Raw genomic sequence first — 24,113 nt, 5'->3', positions numbered from 1 at the left:
ATAAAAAAGTGGTTTGTTATCATATTTAACATTATCAATGTTTAAAATATGTCAAATTTTTTATTCCCGATTTTCTTTCATATTTTACCATTGTGTTTCTGCTTTTGTTTTTCAACTAACAAATTTCCTTTTTATTTCAGATATTGACGAATGTAACGCTCTCATCGATCAACAATGCACGGGAACTGGCCAAACCTGAGCTATTTTCCCTGGCGCTTTTTGTTGTAGCTGCAGTAATCCAGGCAACATTTGAACGAAGCAGGAACACAATGTGTCGGTACGAATTATAAAAATACTCATTACTTATTTTTTTCGGTTGAATTTTTGCTGAAAATATGAAAGCACTATTTATTTTTCCACAAAACAATTTACCAACCAAACAATATGTCACAGGTCGCAATATGGGAAACGGTTACGAACGCAACGAATTGAGACTCGTTTGAAGAGATACTGCTGTGTAGTTAAGGATTAATGTGTATATTCTAAACAACTTACATCGACCAAGTCAAAAAGAACATCATCTTTTATCCTTAATACAATAGTGATGCACTCGTTTTTGAACAATTAGCGATGTAAAAGATCAAAAAAGATGGCCAACATACAAAGACAATCAGTTTCATGCAGGAATAAAGCATTAAATTTATTCGTACCACTAAATAAATCTAAATCAACAGCTAAATATCAACAGTCTTCTTGACTTCTACAAATCCAATTCCAATCCCGAAGACTTTTTTATCATTTTTGTTTTCTGTATTTATATAAATGACCATTCAAGTATTTAAGGAGAAGCTTCATAATTGTTCATTATTTTTCCCTATGTAGAAACGGAAACTGCTATTCAAGGTCAGATTCGCATCATAAATAGGGTATTCATATCTGCCTACAATGACATTAGCAGCATTCAGTATTTTCAAATAACCAGAGTCATAATAAATCAGGTAAGACACGTTGATTTACAACATTACTTTTCATGTACTTTATGTAAATAAATTCAAGGTAGTTATTTTATGAATTATGCGATTGGTTGATTTTCAGTCTTTTCAGGCAAGCAATTTTACATACCTTAGAACAACAAGGAGTAATTTATTTTTCAACTCTTTGTTTTAGCTAATTTCGCTTTATCGGCAAACAACATCACTTCGTAATTTTGTGGAAATCAGAATCATCCGTTTATTGTAAGTGACTAATTAATTATTTTCAGTGAAGAATTTCAGAAAATCTGTTAAATATTTGTTTACTAAACAAAACAAAAAAATTCCTTCAAAAAGTTTCTTAGATTGTAACAAAAAACCCTATTTACCTGAATTTTGTTTGACAGCTTAAACGCTTTTAATAGATGTAGATCTTCCAGGTAAGTAAAGTCCTGAGAAGAACTGTTGGTGTTGATTTTGACTAAGGTTTTACAACTCTAGCGACAGTTATCTTTAGTGTCAAGTGCCGCTAAAGTTGTCGAAACGTCAGTCAACATCAACACGAACATTCCTTTTCAGAAATCTACTTATCTGCACGATCTACATCTACAAACATTTAATGCTTTTGTTGATATTTTCATAAAAAACAAACACGCATTCTTGAAGGAGATTTTTTATCTGGTTATTTCAATTCGCAGAACAACAATATCGCGTGCTATTATTTAATATTGTTTTTATCAAGCAAAGAAAAAAATTGAAGGCTACGGGCAAACTCTATCAACCTGTTAAATCAACTTTCACTCAACAAAGTTTTTAAATGTGTGCAAATACTCTCAACATGTCGAGCATTATAATGATAACACGTAAATCTGCGACGCCTGTCAACTGCGTCGATACAGCTACATATACGGCTCAGTGACCAGCTAAAAATAAAAGCGCATGTTTAGGCAAAAGGTTGAGAGCGTTAGGACGACATAGTTTAAGATATTTTGTTTGTTCGATATAAACAGTATTAAAATTTTCATTTTAAAGACAACAATAATTACCCACGAGTAATCATTGTTTTGCGAAGATTGGGCTTCATTACTTATTTCCATTCTATATTTTTACTCTAGCCAATCGTCCGTTGGAGTTGAATATGTTGTAGCTTTTAACAACACCCTGAACATCACTAATTCTGAAATTCAAGATGAGTTGGTGAACGCGTTGACTAAAAATGAAAATGGAACTTTTCTTGGCGACCTACAACTTAGCAATTCGACCAATACAACTGAATTAAAAAATTCAATAGAAATTACAGGTAAATATTGCTTGGAGAAATACGTGATGTGTTTTTTTTAATTTTTAACACGGTTTTCATGTTATTTGATGTTAGTTCCGTGCAATACAGCTCTCAATGAATGTCTATTTTTCACATAAAAAATCAATGCTATTAATCATAATCTACAGATTACACACTGCCTTTCAATTCGATCATTTCTAGGACAAAGCCTGTTAGTAATGGCTGATCATAAAACTGACACGATTAAGTAATCAAACTATCCACGATTACTTTGTAATGGCGTTTTTTCTTCTCGTCGTGATAAAAAATACGAAAATATACCCGTGACTTAAACGGTCATACGTATACCACGTGATAATGAATTATCTAGATTTGAACAGTTTGACGGTTGTGATGTATATGGCTATAGTGTAAAGATAAAAATATGGCAGTTGTGACATCAAGTGACATTTTGCGCCATTTCAGGACGTCATTGACGTCATCGTTTTTGAAAGGCTCCATTTTTGACAATCCACATTAAAACAAAACGCATGCGTTTTCAAATCGCTTCACATTGGAGAGCGTTTTCGAATCGATGCCTTTTCATTTAGCAGTGTATCCGTTTTTTAGCGTTTCAATGCGGACAGAAGGCTAAAACGCATCAAAAATGCGTTTTTAAACGAAAACGCTTTAGTATTAATATTAAACGCATATAATATTTATAGAAACTAGTTGGCCTCGTTAATTCACGTGATTACATTTTTACAAAGGTACGGGTAATATAATGGTGTCATGAACAGCATACGGCGTATATTGTCCAACGGTGGTGTTACGTATAAAAACATGGGTCTGAAATGCGTGGTTACATGGTCAAAATTGCTACATAGTTTCAATTCGGGCTCAATTTAAGCTTAAATGCTGATAACCTGTTGCTATTTCAAAATGTGCTTGGCGAAATATTTGAAATTAAGTTGATTTCATGTAATTTATTTACTGGTTATTTGATGTCAATGTTTTTATTCTCATTTTTTCAGATTTTGATGAATGTAATCAAGAAAGATCTCCGTGTCCAGAGAATTCGATCTGCATGAACATGGACAGGACATTCGATTGTATTTGCAATTCTGGTTTCGTGAACAATGGGAGCAACCTTTGCGGTGAGTGTTTCTGGGTTTCATTTTCTAATTTTGATAAAATGTTTTTATGAAAAAGCCAGCACCATGAACCAGCCACATTGCTTCCTTTCATAAACCTGTTTTTCCTGTTTCAACCAAGTTTTTCAAAATATGAACCGATGATTTTGTAAGCTAAAACCGATTATTTCGTAAGCTAAACCAGAAGATTTCGTAAGCTAAAACCGATCGTTTCGTAAGCTAAACCAGAAGATTTCGTAAGGTAAACCAGAAGATTTCGTAAGTTAAACCAGATGATTTCGTAAGGTAAACCAGAAGATTTCGTAAGCTAAACCAGAAGATTTCGTAAGCTAAACCAGAAGATTTCGTAAGGTAAACCAGAAGATTTCGTAAGCTAAGCCAGAAGATTTCGTAAGCTAAATCAGAAGATTTCGTAAGCTAAACCAGAAGATTTCGTTTAGGAATCACATAAGACCTACAGCTGCTGCTACTAAAGTGGCTTTTTTGTAAATTAAATTTATTAAATCCGCCTGTGTCGCTGAATCTATTCTATTGTTTAGAGAGAATCTAAATGCTCTAATGAGTAATTTACCTTTATTATTGTATTTTCATTCATTTTTTTAAAATTAATTTCTAGTGCCAAAGAAGACGAATGCAGGTATTTTGATTGATTACATTATTTTTTCTATCTTTAGAAAATAATCATGAAATTAATGGCTATTTTAAATCAATCAGTTTTCGATTATTAATGTAATCAACTTTGTTTCATTATGTTTGCTCTCATGTGGAGATGCCTCAGTAGTTTAAAATCAAATGCTTGTTCTTACATACGTATGCTTTTATAGTTGATGAAGACGATGTAGAAGATGTAGACGCAGCGCTAATTGCAATTATAGTTTGGCTTTCAATATGTTTCCTAGTCGCCATTGTCTTGATTATTCGTGCGCTGATAAGGTACGTCATTTATGGATGATTGTGCATCTACTTCTATATCTTTATAAATGTCTTGATGATAAAATATAGCAGCATGACAAAAAGCACCAAATTCTTAACTATTCTTGGCCAAAGTCATACTAGTATTTTTCTTTTAAGAGAACAAGCAATGAAATGTATTTACATAATGAAATATATATCTTATTTTGTCATAAATTTCTGTGTGATTGAACTTTTATGTGACGTCTATGCAATAATTTGAGTTATGGCTGCTTCAATTTTATCATCAGTACTTTGGCTTAAAAATATCCAAACTTTTAATTTCAATAAGGCTAATCACTCACGTGTATTCCCAAAGCAAACCAAATTCTAACAATATTCTTAATTTAGTTTCAGAAACAGCCGTAATGGAAATTCTGGTGATGAAAGTTATGGTACTTGGGGATCTTTTAATGGCTGAGGATACGACTGCTTGTGATGCCATCAACACCTGTCATGCAATAATATAATCAATAAAAGCACTGGATATGTAAACCTCTAGTAGTAGTAATGGTTGTTATTAAAAATCGTGACTACTTACAAAAAGCGTCATCAATCACTTCGTTCTAATATATTACTTTCCAAATATTATACATTCATTAATAAATGACTTTGTTGCGCATGTAAGCTGTTCATGTAAGCGTAAAACATTTGACTGAATTTAAATTTAAAGCTGTTGCAGGTACGTAGCACTTTTATGGAAATTTTTGCGATCATTTTTTAAGGCTTAGCATGTATTGATTGTGGTCCCCTGTAGTCTAAAAATTTTTTTGTTTTCCTCTTTCCGCAGATAGGAATGAGAGTTGAGAGTTGTGGAACTCTAGTTGTTACTGAGAGTGGAGGATGACTTTGAAATAAAGTCGAAAATTTACAGTTCACTTCTCGTCTTGTTTTGATGCATATTTTGCAATCTCAAGATGTCTTGCTTTTTCGGAATTTGCTTTTTACTACACTTCTTCAAACTGTCGGCTGGTCATGGTTTTTGGTGCGGATTTTAATATTGGTGTTTGAGTAAGTGTTGGTCTTTGTGTTAGTCTTAATGTTTGTGTTACAGTTTATAGATTTTACAGTTTTAGTTTGGTAAGATTGAATGGGGTAAAGTATATTGATGAATTTAATGTTTTTTTAAGACAATGAAGTGGATGGAAGGAAATAAACTTCTTCTTTCCTCTCTTCTTTTATCGTTGCCATTTCTCTACTTGCCTTGCTTCGATCTGTTCTACTCCATGTGACTTCAACTCTCCTCTTCCCTCTTTGTCTGTTTTTTCCTATCAACACCAATACTTGCCTGTCCCTTAGCCTCCTCTCCCTTCTCTTCTCTTTGCATCTTTTCTCATCTTCTTTCTCATACTTTTTCTTCTCTTCTCGTCACCCATCTCCCTGCCTGTCCTTTCTTTTCTCCTCTTTACTCCTCTATAGTTGCCTGTTGTCTCTTATATTCTTTACAGACTTTACTCTTCTCTTCCTTTCTCTTTTATCTCTACAAAACTTGCTGTATATATAAATTTTATTGCATTGGTTATAAAACCGATGTAGCACTGAAGCATTTATTTGGTATAATACAATTTGATAATGTGCAAGGATTGTCCTTGTCATAAATAAATTACTCATTTATGCATTTTATCTTAGACATTTAATTTGACTAGCAAACTGAAAATAGTTGAACATGGTTTGGAAGAATTGGATGAAAAAATTTAAAATTGACAAATTATAAAAAGCCTGTATCATAATTAACTAGAGTGAGAAACAACTCTATTGGTAAAAGAACTTTTAGACATATTTCATTCAGATTTTATATTTGATTTTCACATGATTCTATGACTTGTATTAACAACTAACATCTAAGTATTGCTCACATGACGAAAACTTATTTGAAAAATAATTGCTATTAAAGCTTGCTAAATATTCATGATAAAAAAAATGACACCACTATCACTCACAGTGTCCAAGAAACTGTTTCACTCACACCCAGTCTACTTATGGCGCCTAAAAAATATGAATTGGTTATTACAGATAAATTTGTGCACGGTGAAACACTATAGTAGGTAGAAACCAATTGATTATTTTAAGATGCAAGATTACTTACTGCTGAAGAAAAGTATTTTATTTGTTGATCACTACTAAACTGAGAGAAGAAACGCTTTCCAATCTTGGATGGTTGACATCCTGCAGCTGCTTCACAAGATTTCCCTACACACAAACTGACTCTGCAGTGAACACGTGTGTGGTAATGATGTAAACCACGAAAACGAAAGACAAGAAAACTGAATCTTGATGTTTGGTGAGATGAAGTGTTATAAAATCTCACCGTCTTATCTTTTGGACAACTGTAGGAAATTGAAAAGAATTTTGCTACGTTCAATAACTTTCTATTATAAGAGCTTTTAAACAAAATTTCATTGCATATGTTTAATGATAATACAAGGGAAAATAGCAAAAAGACTTAAGGGACGGCGGAGCAACATGTGAAGTGCGTGGGCTAAATCTTTAATTCTGCTATAATGTCTTACAAAAACACTTCTAAACAATAACTTCAGCTCTGTCTAAATATCTTTTTTGTTTTACTATTGCAAAAAGTCGAGGAGTTTTAGCCCCTAGCCCTCCCCTTGACTCCGGCGTCCATGGACTTCAAAAGTCTATTTTATATGCATGCGTTGCAAATGAAAAAAACCCTTTTGTCGTTTAGTTTTTCAGGAAAGAATAGCTATTGGTTTTTTCAAATTTAACACAAGCTGTTTTGAGCTATAAAGACATGATGGACTTAATTCTCTTTGAGGTTTGTATAAGCCAGGTAGCTAAACACAAAAAGCATCTTATATTTCTTTCAAAAATAACAATAGTGCAAAAAAGACAAATTTAAAACAAATGTTTCAATTTTTACTCTGAATATATATATATACAAACAACACCAAAACTACAAACAACACCAAAACTAAAACACTACACTCTAATATTACTAACACCAATCATATTAACAACACACCAAAACCCATGGCAACGCATTTCACCCCATCCAATCACATTAATCCACCCACTAATCCAATTAGACGCTCTAAACGTCTCCAAGCTAAAAAGCACGTGTAAATAAATATCCTCATTCTGATGAAGGCTCGAAGCAACGAGTCGAAAGCTCAATAAAAAATCAATTATAATCCGGAGAAACTGTTATCTTTTATAAATATATATATATATAGTTTATCGATTTAATTAATTCTCTTTGATTGATTGATTGATCTCAGTTTGGTTTGCACAAGCCTATGCAAACACAGCTATAGACGAACAATCGCACTTGATTTACTTTTCCATTTAATTATCAACAATAAAATTTTCAAACGTCAACAAGTCGAATGACTGTGGGGTTCTCCAATCTCCAGAAAACCATGTACTTAGCTAGCACCTAAGTTTACACAGCCTATCCATTTTTGAAAATCTGTCGTGTCGTGTAGAATGACACAAGCTTGCTAAATTTTGGGGGGTTTTTTTGACTGAAATAATTTTCACTGGAAACATCGTATAGCTAATAGTTACCAGCATTAATCAAAACTGTTTTTTAAGAAATTAAGCAAAAACGAAGCTTGAAAGACCATCTTTTAAAATTATCAATTGAAAATTTAAAAAATTGCCTTTCTTTCTTGCTCCTCTCTTTAATGATTATTCTTCGCTAAGATTCTTGCAAACAGCTATCCTATTTCTTTCAATAAAATTATTGCTTTAGTAATTTCATATTACAGTGTTACACAAACTTACCCTCGTACTAAGAGAAAATGTTTGAATTCACCTAAATTGCTTTTTGAGGTTACGAAGCATTCATTTAACTTAATTCCAAGTGTCGAGTTTGTTTTGCTTGCATTTTGCTTGACTTCAACAAAAAGACGTTCGCCCATTGAGGGATTTGCAGTCAATGACTGTCTGAAATATTCATCTTTATAAAGCAACATGATGATAGACAAGTTTCTTTGTTTATTGATAGTTTCATTTTTGATGGTGAAATTTTCAAGACCAAAGGCTGACGAGGAAATGAGAAAACTTTGAGGATAAGAACATGTAAAGACAAATTGAATGTCTTTTTCTCTTGAAATTTTGTGCTTAAACGAAGAAGAACTTTCAGTGACTTTATTATGAAATAAAATTGCTTTCCGGCCATTTTGTACTGTATTTTTTGTCCCACATCCAGTTAGTGAAGTTGTAAAGATAAAATATGTGAAGGTTGATTTAGGTTTGCAAGAACTGTCAATAAGTTGAAGTTGAGAAGCTGAGGTAACGTTTAACAATGATTTCTTGATCAAAAACGTCATTTTATTTTCACCGCATATCAGTTGATCTAAAATGGCAAAGTTTAAGAATTAAATAATATGAAGAAGTATTGATTTATTAGTCTCAGCTTTTGTGGATACTTCTGTAAATTAGGTATTCCATAGATAAATGTGTTCTGTACAGCATTTCAGTTTTATTATATGCATCTGCTTTTTATCTTTGCAGGTAGTTTCTCGACTGAAATTTATATGTTTACATGCGGCCAAAACATCATCGCAGAAAATTTCTCTTTATTTTGATTCTATTAGCGCTAAGTGAGCAATTTTCTAAAGTCCTGCGTACTACAAAAATTTAATTGTTGGGATTAAAGTAGTCAAAAAAGAGCAGTTCTATATTTAAAGCAAACCAATTGCTCCCCTACAAAGCTGTTTGATAAGAAACATGTTGTACAATAGAACCTTGTGGGTGCAATATTATTTTGAATTTCACTCAGTAAGGCATTTAACATTGTAGAAGTCATAGAAAATGATAAACAAGCTATATCTGTATGGAAGTTTCAATGGTATATTTATTATTTTTTTTGAAGAAATCGTATGCTGGGTGAAATGAAAGAGCACACAACTCTCGTGATCTGCCAATATCTTACCTACATATATTTACATAAGTTACTTAATCAACTGTAAGTTTTAATTATAATTAGCGTCTTATTAATAAAGAGACATTCGTGATTTACACCTCTTCGATCTGTTTTTCTTGGTGACTCTCGCCGTTGCTCAAGTATAGGCTTTTTGACTTTTAACTTGCCGTGAGTATATTTTTATAACATTTTCGATGATACCCGAGGGAAGGTCTTCCCCAAAAGAATCGATTATTGCAATAACTTTCTTATCCTTACGTTGCTTTGCAGTTTTGTAGATAGAATTTTTGGACGTGTCACTGAACCTAATAATCGATTCACGTGGACTCTTTTCACTGCACTGAAGAATGCACCCGATAAATGTTTTATTTGATGTAGAGTTTTTTTGTGCTTTTGACTGTGAAATGCTCCCATCAACTTCAAACGGTATATTTTTTCGTTTTCTAGACATTATTTTTCAGACAACACATGCCAGGGGAACATAAGATTTTTATTTAGTTTATATGAAGTATCGCGAAGTGCCGCTGTTCAAAATATCCAAGTCTCACTTCTCCATCAAAATTATTCAGAAATCATGGCGCTTCTCAAAACAAACCAAACGCTGTCAGTAAAAGTTATTAGTCGGCCTTCTCAAGAACATTTTTACTCGCCGACTTATTCAGATGGTTTTTAAAGGTGTTTAACTACAATTCTGGCATAAAATGAAATTTTCCCTAGATATGGTAAGTTTTTACTCAATTTTCTTCACTTATCTGCCTGACTAAAAGTAATGTGTTTAGTTGCTTGTTTGTCTGTATTGTGAATAAGTGTATTTGTTCTAAGTTGGTTTACCAGCTTTCTAACGTTGTCTATAGTCAGTGCTGTAAGTAATGCATTGTACTAAGTCCCAGTCAATGTTTTTTTTAGTCGGTGATGTTCGGCAATGTAATTAGTTTTGTTTTGTTTCTCTGTAGCTTGTTCGTGTTCAGTAAGTCTTATGTTTAAGTTCCTGACAGTTTCCCGATATAAGAGGCGTGGCAGTCGGAGCAGTTTATTTTGTAAACTGCACCTTGTCGTTCGTTGGGTTGTTCTTTGTCCTTTATGTTCGCTAGTACTTGTCGTAAAGTTGTGATTGGTTTATGTGCGACACGTATGTTGTATGGTCGTAAGATACGCGAGATAGTCTCAGACGTACCTTTGATGTATGGTATCGTTGCTGTTGTCACTGAGTTGTTCGTTTCTTTAGGTTCATTTTGTTTCTAAGTGTTGCGTTTAATGAAGTCAGAGTGATAGTCGACTCTGACGATGACTACAGCTAAGGTGGTGTCATGTTTGTAAATGTAGATCGTCCAGGTTGGTATAGTCCTGAAAAGGACTGTTTTTGTTGTTGTTGACTGACGTTTCGACAACCTTAGCGGTAGTCATCTTCAGAGTAAAAAAAAATGGTTTTCGCTAAGGTTGTCGAAACGTCAGTCAACAACAACAAAAGTCCTTCTCAGGACTCTACAAACCTGGACGATCTTTATCCACAAACATGCAAAGGAACGAGTCTTGGCACGTTTCGTAGTTATTCTATTTGAATTTTTGTTTATTTTATCGTGACTGAAGCCATGTTTTTAATATTAATATTATTGTTTTGCTGCTCGTACAAAGAAAATATAATACTAACGTGATTCTACACGTCATTAATATATTATGACTGGATGACTCATCAATCTGGTATTTGCGTTATTCAAATAATAGTACCAGAAGCCATTATGTAACATGTAGATGTATACAATTTCACTGATCCCATTTCAAAAAACTTTAGTAATATGAAATTAGAAATGATTGTTTTATAAATTATTTTTTCTTATCTATAAAATACCACACATTTGCCATTTTTGGTACTTTACAGATATATATATTTATGAGAGAGAGAGGCATAAAACAAACAATAATTTTAATAATTTTAGTACTTACAGTTTATGTCACTTCTTCTACGTTGACAGATGAAATGGTATGCTCTGCTGCATGAAATGTCATTCCATTGTCCATTAGAATGCAAATAATGAACGCAATTTTCACTAAATCTGCCATTAGGTTCTAATGGATGCCAATTTGTGTAAGTAGGTTTAACATTTTCGATTGTGTAAAATTTTTTATCACTTTTTTTACGAAACAAACCAATGTAAGGCCGTGTACGATGTTTTCTCTGTGAAAATTTGTAAATGGCGTCATTTTCAGCTTTATTCTTTGGAACAGCAAGATCTCCACCCTTCTGTTGACAAATTGTTCTTGCGTTTTGCCATGTTGTTTGTCTCTTACTGAAATAATAACAAGATGTCTGTAGTTCTGTCCAACCAGAAGGACATGGAAGTGCTTCGCTTACTAGACGAATCAAAAAAGTCAATTGCTTAAAAAACGTAGAATCATTAATAAAAATGTTATGATGTGTACGATTTGAAGATATATAGAATGTGTAGAAGATATCATAAGCCATAGTACCTTGAAAATTTAACACGATAATCTTTAGAAGAATTATTTGCTTTAACATTTTCAAACCACAAAGAAATTTAATGATACAACAGACTACCATCAAGGACAACGTTTTAACATAATGAGAATGATTGCTATAGTGTAATGTGTTTATTGATAATGTCGGAGCTTGTTGCTGAAACAAACGCGTAAAGCGTCAATTGTAATGCATTATAATGCAAATTAAAGATTTAAAAAATAGACGTTTATCTTCCGTTATTCAAGTAGCTAATTTTAAAACTAAAAAAATCAAACGAATATATAAACGTTTTCTTAGTCATCTTCTTTATATTATGCTTAGTCGCAACTTTCCAAATAATTTCACCCATTTCAGGCCAAAGAGATAACTGCAAATCACCGAATTATTGTTTTATCAAACCAGAGAATTATGATTATTACAAACAAAGAATCTTTGTTCAGAGTTAATGCACGTGAAATTGTTTTCTCTTCTTATCAGATCATATCACTTAACGTTTTCAATATGCGAAATCATATTAATGTTAAATATCGCAATTAAAAGCACTGAATATGAGTCGCCAAAGCAGACAAAATTGCTATATTGCAAAAAATCATGCTAAGTGAGAAAAATCATGCTAATTACAATTCATAGTCTACCTGCAACACACCAGTAAATCGTAGGGTGAAATTCAAACAATGCATAGTTTAAAGACAAAACATGGCAAAAAGGAATAATTTCTCGAGTTTATTTTTTATATATTTTAAAGGATATTCTTCCTCAAATACAAAAGGTTTTTTGCAAAAAGATACTTGTGAAAACTTATTAGTGAAAATGGACGAAGCGTGTGATTTTCTATGGGAGCAAATAAGTCAACTTTTAAAAAATGCTTCGTTCGCCATAAAACAGTATATTGGCTAAGAAAGTAACCATAGTTTGTAGAGCTTTAGAAGCCCTAAACTGTCCATTTCTTCTATCTCGTGTAGTGGAGGTCAGCCTTGCTATGATATTTATGAAGAACAGGTGCTGTTACTTAGGACGATAAATTCTACTTTCTCCCCTAGAAAATCTTCTTGTGCAGGATTCAAACCATTGAGCAACACTATCCAAGTATCACATGCTTCGTCTGTTTTAACTGATGAGTTTTCAAGAGCATCTCAAGAAGCAGATCGGTTATCAATAAGTGGCCATTCTTAATATACATCTTGAAATATTGCCTCCCTTTCGGTCATCTTTGAGCCGAAATCCTACATCACATGTTGCTGTTTGAAAGCTGGCTAAAAATATAGAATGCGTACCTTGGAGTGCACTAATAATGCTAGGAAGATGAGCCAGATAACGTCAGTGGTATAATGAACACGAAGAAAATAGCTAAAGATGATTGTTCTGGTTTGCTAGAGATGATCGTGGTGTTCTTTTGTGTTTGAAATTGTTGAATATGTATTTTCAGTCTGGTATTTGAGCTGCTATTGCCAGGAATGTGATGCATTCTGTTATTTTGGTATGTTGAGGTTTCCGACAATCATCTCTTGTGTTTCCCCTACCACCCCTGGTTTGTATCATTTTGTTAGTGCAATATTAATATGTCTAACTGTCAGGCATATTAAATATTTGATTGAAAAGCACTATGTACAACTTGTACAAAATAATACATTGAAATATAGGAAAACGTATTCGAAACTCTCCTAGAGAGCTTAACTTTTTTGAATGTTGTCCTTCTCTCTTATAGTTTTGACAAACTCATTTTCAGTTCCCACTCAGTACATTTTGAATTCTTTAGTTTAATACTACTAACGTCATTTCACATTCTGATTATTCACATCCATACTCAACAACTTCCTTAAAAAAGCACCATTTAGCTTGTTTTACCCATCTGGGACACGGATCCCACTCTGAATAAATAAGAGTTTTTAATATCTTTAATCAAACAAAGAAAGTTGTGTTTCTAAACAGTCTAGCAAATACTTTTTATTGACTTCATAAAAATAAGCTGTAAATTGCATTACATTGGTTTAGCGAGACGATTTGGGAAACCAGGTGATAAACTTGGCATTTTTTCTCTGGGAACCATTATAGACATGATTGTATGTTTATTTTTTTCAAATCAACAAAATGGGGATTGTTGGCGTTTCTCGCAATCTGATTGGCAGCAGAAGTGCATGGGTGGAATTTTACGATATCTGACCAAAGGGTTCATTTGTTTCGTTTGATTTTTCATTTTACCAAGGAAAGTACAGCATTTGCAGATCAATTAAGTAGAAAATGAAAATCATTGAAATGAAGGCAATTCAAATGACGCGTTAAGTCAATAGCGCCTACTTTAATACAACTGAAGCAATAGATGGTTTACGAGTTCATTTTCTTATTTATGAAATAAATGGAAACAATTCTCTTGAGAATACTCCTCTCAAGATTTAAAATGCACAAATAATTTTGAGGAGTGGTGCAGAGAGGCGCACATTTCCTACAAAATACTTCATACATACTAAACAATTAAGTAAAAATCATATATTCATTGGTGTTTATGGAGCGGACTTCCAATAATCTCCCCACCATAATTAAAACAAAACTTTAGCTAGCACCTCAATTCGTTGATGCAGCATGAGTAGTACATACTTAACCATACCATACTTGATATTTCATCCAGAATGTTAGGCATACCGTTCATGCTGTGATAATTAACTTTTCCTGCAGATCAGTACCATAATTCGCCTTTTTAAAGCTAGTACTCGGCAACGCTTGCTGGTCGTCATGTTCAGTGGGTGCGACGTTTTTTTGAAGAATCAATGGCTGATAATGCTAGTCAATTACTGCTACGTATTCCAAGTTCTCTGGTGAATTTTCTGATTTACCTTCATCGTCTTTATTTTGTGTCGGAAGCTTTGGGAGAGGAACTTCCTGTTTATGAATGATTTCATAACGCTCTTCATCACTAAAATTTGGAGGAATTCTGCAGATGACATCGACTGGCTCTTCGTATATTTGATCTCCATTGTCATGTTCAACTTTAGCCTCAAGCTCAACTACCTGATGTTGTTCCTTTTCTAGAAAATAGTTTGTTAGGAGTTTAACAAAGACATGCAGTCCATGGAAAAAAGACATTCTGCAAAATACAAAGAATTTATTATGAAATCTATGTATAATTTTCTGAACAAGTATTCAAACCGCAAATATCGTAGAAAATATTCAAAAACGAACCAAAAGGCTACATTAAGATATGATAGAAATCCTTCAACCCTAATACAAAAAAAATAAGTACTTTATACTAAAGCTTTAAACACTTTCGCGCATACGACAAACGGATTCCTTGTAAGAATTACGTTGTAAAAAAATTAATATCGTATTTTGTTTTAATTTACAAAAGCAAACAACAAGAAAAATGGTGGCAAAAACACGACACAGTCATTAACCAAAATCAACCAATGGTAAAAACTCTTTGATCCCTTCAAAATATAATTATATAATTTATACTGACACTTCTTTGTTTTAACACTTTATCTTGTAAACATAACCTTTTATAAAAATTTTATGATAACAAAATGAGTAGCTTACTTTTTTTTGATTTACAGAAGCAAGCAACGGCAACAACAACAATGATAATAACAAAAACAACAACAGCAGATATTCCAGCTGCAACACCTATGATTGTTGACTCAACAGATGAAGACTTTGGTGAAGTTGGTAAATCTAGAGAAAATAATGAATTCATCATTGTATTGTCTTTATTAACTTTTCACTATTACAAAGGGTTTGTTCCCTTTAAATGTTTCAAAAAAAAATTAAAATTTCCTCCTTTTCTTGACAAAACAAATAACTTTGCTGCACTATAACTTTGTTTCATATGCTTATTTCAAAACATATATAGTTTTAGTTTATAGAAAATGTGCGTGAACGACAAATTTGACAATTTCTCTTAATGTAATAAAATATATAAATATTATTAGTCGATGACATCATTCTAGTGATGTTATCGATGACATTGCTGCGACAAAAAAATCTTCTTGGACGCGCACAGTGGACTTCATTTATCAAAATAAAGTAGATTAATGAACATCACTTAAATAACCTTTTTAAAGTACATAGTTACTTTTTAGAGGACCCCTCTGTAAACCACTTTTTAGTGATGTTGGCATCCTCAATAAAGATTAGCTATTAATTAAAAAACCTTTTACACTTAATATTTTTACATTAAACATATTCGAGATTTGATAGTAAGTTATAGACTCACAGTTCTGTCATATCACCCTGTAAGTATCAAACCTTTTTCAACATTTGCCGCATGATTGTGAAATTTCAACGCCGGGGTTGAGTTCAGCACCGGGGTTGAAAAGCTGTCATGTAATAGCGCATTGTATTTCATTAGGATTTATAGAGCAAGTAGTGAAATTTCCCACTTAACAGGGCTGAGTTCAACCCGTGGTTGAAAATGCTCCGTGTAATCAGGCCCTTAAAATAATTTTTAGATACCAACTATAAAATCTTACTTGTACACGAGAGTCCATTTCCAGTGTATCCATCGTTACATTGACATTCATAAGAACCTTCGTTATCAATGCAGTTTGCATTGACATCACAAGGAACATTCAAACATTCATTGATATCTTAAACAAAAACAAAAACATTTGTTAGGCAAGTTAAAATATTGCATCAACGGTATGTGTGTCTTACTCATGCAAGAGAGCCCATTTCCAGTGTATCCATCATTTGACATTTCATAAGAACCTTCGTTATCAGTGCAGTTTGCATTGACATGACAAGGGTCGGACAAGCATTCATTAATATCTTCAATAAAAGATCAAAATTAAATAAAAATTATTAATTTGTTGTTTTATCAAAAGCCACCGCTTCTTATTTGTACAACACAACGTTGATTACATTACAAAACGACCTAAATTATAAATTATGCTTCCTCATTATTATTCCTTTGACATGGTTCACTAGCCTGGCTTAATTTGAAGACTTAATCAGTTACAAGTTACATAAATTAATTTGTATAAATCCTCGTATATACAAAATATTGCATCTCCGGTATAACCTTTACAACATATACATAAAAAAGACCTTGTTTAATACGATGATACAAGGATTTGACAAAAAAATTCATTGATAAGATTGGTAAATAACCTAAAGAAAAGTATAAATCCTTCCGTCAACTACAGTTATGTACATGAAGCGATACAAGGTGTAGCATGAGTTGAACTTAAATATTTCATCTTTAACATGTAATTGTACTATACAATTGAATTGATAAAGTTACTGTTTATTGCTGATACTAAAATGTGCATAGATTACACGATGTTTTTATTCATATATGATCGTGGCCGTACATCTTTCATTGATGGGATGAAAATTATGTAGAAATCTTTTTACATGATTACGTACACCAAAATCATCTCTAACAATATTTTGGCAAGCTCACTTTCATTAATGCTTCAGGAAAAGAAAATTTTAAGTAGGGTTTTCAGGGTTTCAGGGAAAACTACAAAATTATTAGAGATGATATAATATAAATTGAAATCCATAAATTAGCATTGTAAATGCTATTTTCAGTTATGTTATAAATGAAGTTCCTCGTGCCTGAAGCTGTTAGCATGTTAGTATGCGTCTACTTATATCAGTTTCCACGCTGGAGGAAGAAAAAAATTATGAAATTCTCTAAAATTTTAATTGTGTACTTCTACATAATGCTACTAGTGAAAAAATTTAGAAAAAGTACAAAACATTGATGATTTCATTACTTACATTTTATCCTCATACGTTGACAAATGAAATGGTATGATCTATGGCATGGTTCATCATTCCAAAAGCCATAGTAGATCTTATATTGCACACAATCTTCGTTACCACGATAGTTGTTTGGTTCTTCACGACCCCAGTTTATAAAAGTAGGTGTTACATTATGGACTGTATAAAATTTACTGTCGTTTTTATTACGAAACAAACCAATAAAAGCATTTTTGATTTGTTTTTGCCGGACTTCATAAAAAATAGCGTCATTTTCAGCTTTATTTTTTGGAACAGCAAGATCTCCCCCTTTCTTTTGACAATTTTTTCTTGCTTTTCGCCAAGTTTCTTTTGTTCCACTGAAGAAATAGCAAGATGACTGTAGCTCCATCCAGCCACGTGGACATACTCTGACTTTGTTTTGTAAAGCAAACAAGAAACCGTATGCAGTGAATTAATGCGTCAGGAAGAGAAAAATTAAGTGGGGTTTTTATCTAACACAAAAAAATGCTTTGGTGCGAGTAAAAAATTGAAATCTATTAATTAGCATTCTTAAAGTTGTTTTCATTCACGTCATTTTAATGACAATTTTCGACCTAAAACTGCTCGGATGTTAGCTTACATTAATTTTTGCGGTGAAGAAACAAGAAAAATTATTCAAATTTCTAAAATTCAAAATGTGTTTGTTTTACGTGATGCTTTCAGAGTAGACAGAATCGCAAAAAGTTTAGAAAACGTAAAAACATTGATTATTTCAGTACTTACATTCTTGACAAATATAATTGTTTTTTCTTGTGCATGAAATGTCATTCCACTTGCTTTGCACAGAGAATTCAACACAATCCTCACTTCCACCTGCGTTGTTAGGTTCTTCAGGACCCCAATTTATAAAAGTAGGTGCTACATTATGGACTGTATAAAATTTATCGTCGTTTTTATTGCGCAACAAACCAATAAAAGGGGTTTTGATTTGTTTTTGCCGGATTTCATCAAAAATAGCGTCATTTTCAGCTTTATTTTTTGGAACAGCAAGATCTCCCCCTTTCTTTTGACAATTTTTTCTTGCTTTTCGCCAAGTTGTTTTTGTTCTACTGAAGAAATAGCAAGATGACTGTATCTCCATCCAGCCACGTGGACATACTCTGACTTTGTTATGTAAAGCAAACAAGAAACCGTATGCAGTGAATTAATGCGTCGGGAAGAGAAAATTTAAGTGGGGTTTTTAGCTGACACCAAAAAATGCTTTGGTGCGAGTAAATAAAAATTGAAATCTATTAATTAGCATTCTTAAAGTTGTTTTCAGTCACGTCATTTTAATAACAATTTTCGACCTAAAGCTGCTCGGATGTTACCTAACATTAATTTTTGCGGTGAAGAAACAAGAAAAATTATAAAAATCTCTGAAATTCTAAATGTGTTTGTTTTAGTGAAAGTTTAGAAAACGTAAAAACATTGATTATTTCAGTACTTACACTTTTCACAAATATAATTGTTTTTTCTTGTGCATGAAATGTCATTCCACTTGCGTTGCTTAGAGAATTGAACACAATCCTCATTGCCACCTTCGTTGTTAGGTTCGTTAGTACCCCAATTTTTAAAAGTAGGTGCTACATTATGGACTGTATAAAATTTATAGTCGTTTTTATTGCGAAACAAACCAATAAAAGCATATGTAAGTTTTCTTCTTTGTGAAAATTTGTAAATGGCGTCATTTTCAGCTTTATTCTTTGGAACAGCAAGATCTCCACCCTTCTGTAGACAAATTGTTCTGGCTTCATGCCAGGTTTCTTGCGTTGTACTGAAGAAATAGCAAGATGACTGTAGCTCCATCCAGCCTGAGGGACAACTACTGACTTTGCTAACTAAGACGAACAAGAAACCAACTACATCAACAACATGGAGTTTGTAGCAAAGCTTGACAGCCCCCTCCCCCTTTCTTCAAAATCTCTTACTTTGTAAAGTGTAAAAGTATAAAAATCCACTTTAACAAATACTTATATTTGATAAGAATGGATATTTCTTATGGAGACTATTTCTAGTCTCACTTATGTTCCACTTTCATTTTTTAGTTGACGTTAGATCGATCAATTATAGCGCGTTCAGACTGAATGCTGGAGTACGATATCCTGGTTCGGGCGAAAATCTGGAGGCCCTTCACACTACGTAGTGCCCACTAGCTTCGTCTATTTATATTTCATGTTTTTCTTTGTAAACAAGTTTTGAAACCATGTGCTGAATACGTGTCTCTCTGTACACGTTACTTAGGTGTCGTCGTTAACATTGGTGCCCGTGCTGGAGCACAGTACTTGGGTAATACCTCTTTTCGTGGTGCCCAGACCTGGCCACTTATACACGGCCACCATCAAAATGTTGTGCTCACATTGGTGCCCGTGCCTGAGTACCGTCTCAGGGGACTCAGTCTGAACGCACTATAATAAACTTTACAAACGAAATAAAACAAACTTTATATACTGAATGATTACTGATAACTGTTAAAAAGCAGCTTTGCTATACTGGGAACAACAATCCGATTCTGTAACCTTCTTTCGCCTCCCCCATTTTCTAACCTCTCCTTGGCCCCTGCATGATGATATCTGCATCATTAAGTAAAATATTTCATAAATTCATACCTTGTAAATTGAACACGGACATCATCAGAAGAAATGTCAAGCGAAACATTTTCAAGCCACGATGATTTTCAATGATACAGTTTGAAATCTGTCGACAATATCAAACATATTACATAATTACACGCGGAACAGCAACGGACTCGCCCTTCCCTGGCAGTAGCTGAAATTGTCATGCAAGCCCCACCATCTATACCTATATCAATATCAATACCACCTTTTTCTTTCGGTATACGTAAATGATATAATCACAGAACTCATGTAGAGATGATTGTTTCTTTCTCGCTCACGGCAAACAGAACAGTCACATGTACAATTTAGCAATGACGTCGAGGGAAACTGAGCTCCTTACAAACTACAAAACACACTCCACCAAGAACCAACACATTTGGACCCAATACTCGACTAATCATCTAAACAAATCTACATCATACAAAGCTACTGTAGTGTTGTAGACACGCCCCTTAAAAGTGACAATGACATGTATATATATAGGAATGAGAAATGTTGTTGACAGACAGATATTAGAGAGCACAATAGATAGATACTAAAGGAAGAAGATAAATTCAAAACATTACATTGGCGACGAGGAATAAAATACCAACGCAAACATGGCAACATTTTTATCTCTCATGCCACATTTCAACCCGGATGAAGAAATCGGAGGAAACATTGCAAATAGATGGCGCAAGTGGTTGGCAAATTTTAAAACATTTTTAACAGCCAGTAATATAACAAATAGAACTCGGCAACGGGCTTTACTTCTTTATCAAGCAGGACCCCGAATTCGAGAGATATTTAGACAATTTCCAGACCCGGGAGAAGATGAGGATATTTCCAAAGCGGAAATACTTCTTACGGAGTATTTTGAACCACAGAAAAATCGGTTATATGAAGTTTACAAATTTCGACAAGCAAAGCAAGTAGAGTCCGAAACAATCGACCAATTTCATACAAGACTGCGCTCATTATCTAAAAACTGTGAATTTGCTGATGTAGATTTTGAGATAATGGTTCAAATTGTTATTGGTGGACGATCCAGTCGTGTACGAAAACAAGCATTAAGAGATCCTAAATATACCTTAAAAGATCTGTTGCTTGAAGCAAGGCGTGAAGAAACAAGTAAAGTACAAGCGGCGGACATCGAAGAGCATTTGGACAGCCACGTTTTACATACACTAAAAAAAAACCTACAAATAAAAACTCCCAAGCCGATAAACCACAGAAGATATGCTTTTACTGTGGAGGTAACTACCCCCCATTTAGACAAACCATGCCCAGCGAAGAACAAAACATGCGCCAAATGCGGGAAGTTAAATCATTTTGCAAGCCAATGTCGCAGCCGAAACTTGCAGAAAATCAAAACACCCGCTAAACCACGCCAAGACATACGACCGGTAAAGTCTGATGAGGAGAAAGATAGCAGCAGCGACAATAATTCGGAATACTGTTATGCGGTTTGTAACAACAACAAGCCTAAACGTCCTGAAACGTCAATATCGCTCAACGGACTATATGTCAGAATGACAATTGACACTGGCTCAAGCATAAATATAATCGACAAGAAGACTTTCCGGAACTTTCGAAATACTGAGCTTGAACCCACATCCGTGAAAGCATACCCGTTTAACTCAAAAACGCCAGTCAAGATGGAAGGGAAGTTTCGTGTTCTTGCGGAGTCAAAACACAAGTTCACAGTTGCTACTATATATGTGACATCAGACGATGGCGGCTGTTTACTCAGCTCGGAAACAGCGCAAGAACTTGGACTTGTAAGCATAAACTTGAACAAAATTAACACATCGCCAGAAAACTCAACACTTACAACAAAGGATACAAAGCTCCATCACATTTTGGACAAACATGCACCTGTCTTTGACGGACTTGGGAAGTTAAAAAATAAACAAATTAGACTAGCAATTGATGACTCCGTGCTCCCGGTTGCACAACCACAGCGACGAACACCGTTCCACCTACGCCTGAAAGTGGAACGTGAAATACACAGATTAGAGAACGATGACATCATAGAGAAAATACCTGAAGGCATGCCCACTGACTGGGTCTCTCCGTGGTGATTGTTCCCAAGCGTGATGGTAACATTCGATTGTGTGTTGATATGCGGATAGCAAATACGGCTATCAAACGAACCAGACATCAATACCAACTGTGGAAGCTGTATCCATGGAACTCAATGGAGCACGTATATTTTCAAAGCTTGATCTTGCTCAAGCATACCACCAACTAGAGCTATGTCCAGCATCCCGCAGCATCACAACATTCTCAACTCATTGCGGTCTCTATCGTTATAAGCGATTAAACTATGGAACTAATGCCGCAGCTGAATTATTTCAACATAATCTGCAGGAAACATTGCTAGGAATTAAAGGGGTCAAGAACATTGCTGACGACATAATCGTATTTGGAAGTAATAGAGCAGACCATGACCGTGCACTGGATGAAGTTCTCACCCGATTACAAGATCACAATCTCACACTGAATTGCCAAAAGTGCAAGTTCCTGAAGAAGAACCTTGAGTTTTTTGGGTTATTATTCTCAGAACATGGGGTCTGCCCGGACCCAAAAAAGGTAGAAGCTTTCGTTAAAACTACAATACCCACAACGGTCAGCGAAGTGAGAAGTTCCAAGTTTATCCAAAATTATGCTACCATTACAGAACCCCTTCGAAAACTAACACGTAAGTGTGCGCGCTTTGCATGGACGTGGGAACACCAAGCAGCTTATGACAAGTTAAAAAATGCACTAACCAACAGTCCAGTTATGAGTCATTTTGATACATCAAAAGAAACGTCGGTATTAGTGGATGCAAGCCCAGTTGGCTTATCAGCCATATTAACACAAAGAGATCCTAAAACAAACGCCGATAACGTGATCTGCTATGCTAGTCGGGCTCTTTCGTCAGTAGAACAACGATATTCGCAAACTGAAAGGAGGCCCTTGCTATCGTGTGGGGTATCGAACACTTTCACATCTACCTATTTGGGGCATCGTTCACCCTGATCACTGATCACAAACCGTTACAACTTATCTATAATAATCCTCGGTCCAGACCTCCCGCCAGGATTGAGCGATGGTTATTGAGACTTCAACAATACAATTTTCAAGTCATTTACAGACCAGGTGACACGAACCCTGCAGACTTCTTATCCAGACACCCACAACTACAGACTCCCAAACGCAACATCGCCGAAGAATACATCACGTTTGTCACGACAAATGCAGCTCAAAATGCCATATCAATTGAAGTCATCAAAGAACATACGACCAAAGACATAAGTCTTCAGGCGGTAAGAACAGCGGTCGAGTCGGGTGATTGGAGCAATCAGTCTGTGAAACCATTTCTTAACATCAAAGATGAAATATCTGTGGACAATACGAATGGCATACTCCTACGAGGAACGCGGATTATCATTCCAACAACCCTAAAAACAAGCGTTGTGAAGCTGGCCCACGAAGGCCACCAAGGAATAGCCAAAACTAAAGCTTTGTTACACCAATACGCCTGGTTCCCTAATATGGACAAGGCCGTCAAGGATGAAATTGAAGCCTGTCTACCATGTCAAGTAAATGGATCAACCAGCCCACCAGAACCATTAGCAAGTCCAGAAATGCCAGAGGGCCCTTGGCAAACCATCCATGCTGACTTCTATGGTCCGCTCCCTACTGGACAATATATCATCGTGCTGATCGATAAGTATTCGCGATACCCAGAAGCCGAAATAATCTCAAGTACCTCCGCCAAAGCACTGATCCTAAAATAGATGCTATTTTTGCACGGCATGGAGTCCCATTAAAGTTCAAATCTGACAACGGTCCACCGTTCAACAGTAAGGAATTCTCCAAATATCTACATAAACTTGGGGTGAAGCACGAGACATCAATCCCGGTGGCCGCAAGGAAACTCAGAGGCCGAGGCATTCATGAAGCCTTTAGCTAAAGCGATCAAAACAGCCCGTGCGGAACATCGCAATTGGACACAAGAACTTTCAAGATTCTTACTCAGCTATCGCACTACGCCTCATTGTTCAACCAATGTCCCACCAGCTCAACTACTATTTAACCGACCATTGAGAGGTATCCTACCAATGCTAAACGTAGGCACCGGTAAAAGTGACAATGACATG

At 34.6% G+C, this 24,113-nt stretch overlaps 1 protein-coding gene and 2 long non-coding RNA genes across 3 annotated transcripts in view; 1 reads left to right on the top strand and 2 right to left on the bottom strand.

The window, feature by feature from the left end:
* LOC124455063 (fibropellin-3-like) overlaps positions 1-24,113 on the bottom strand; it is a 54,718-nt gene that overhangs the window by 8,081 nt on the left and 22,524 nt on the right. The window contains 2 exon segments of the mRNA XM_047005816.1: positions 15,173-15,307; positions 16,105-16,221. Of these exon segments, the coding sequence (XP_046861772.1) occupies positions 15,173-15,307; positions 16,105-16,221 (252 nt within the window).
* Positions 79-2,191, top strand: LOC124455078. Its single transcript, XR_006951694.1, has 4 exons — positions 79-277; positions 823-938; positions 1,108-1,175; positions 2,027-2,191. It is a non-coding gene; the product is annotated as an uncharacterized LOC124455078 (long non-coding RNA).
* On the bottom strand, positions 5,896-6,734 carry LOC124455082. Its single transcript, XR_006951697.1, has 2 exons — positions 6,364-6,734; positions 5,896-6,263 (listed from the first exon to the last, which is right to left on the bottom strand). It is a non-coding gene; the product is annotated as an uncharacterized LOC124455082 (long non-coding RNA).

This window comes from Xenia sp. Carnegie-2017, unplaced genomic scaffold (assembly GCF_021976095.1).
Source record: "Xenia sp. Carnegie-2017 unplaced genomic scaffold, XeniaSp_v1 HiC_scaffold_3, whole genome shotgun sequence".
Classification (NCBI taxonomy): Eukaryota; Metazoa; Cnidaria; class Anthozoa; order Malacalcyonacea; family Xeniidae; genus Xenia; species Xenia sp. Carnegie-2017.
Note: the sequence above shows the minus strand (reverse complement) of the source record. Positions and strands in the feature narration are given on the sequence as shown.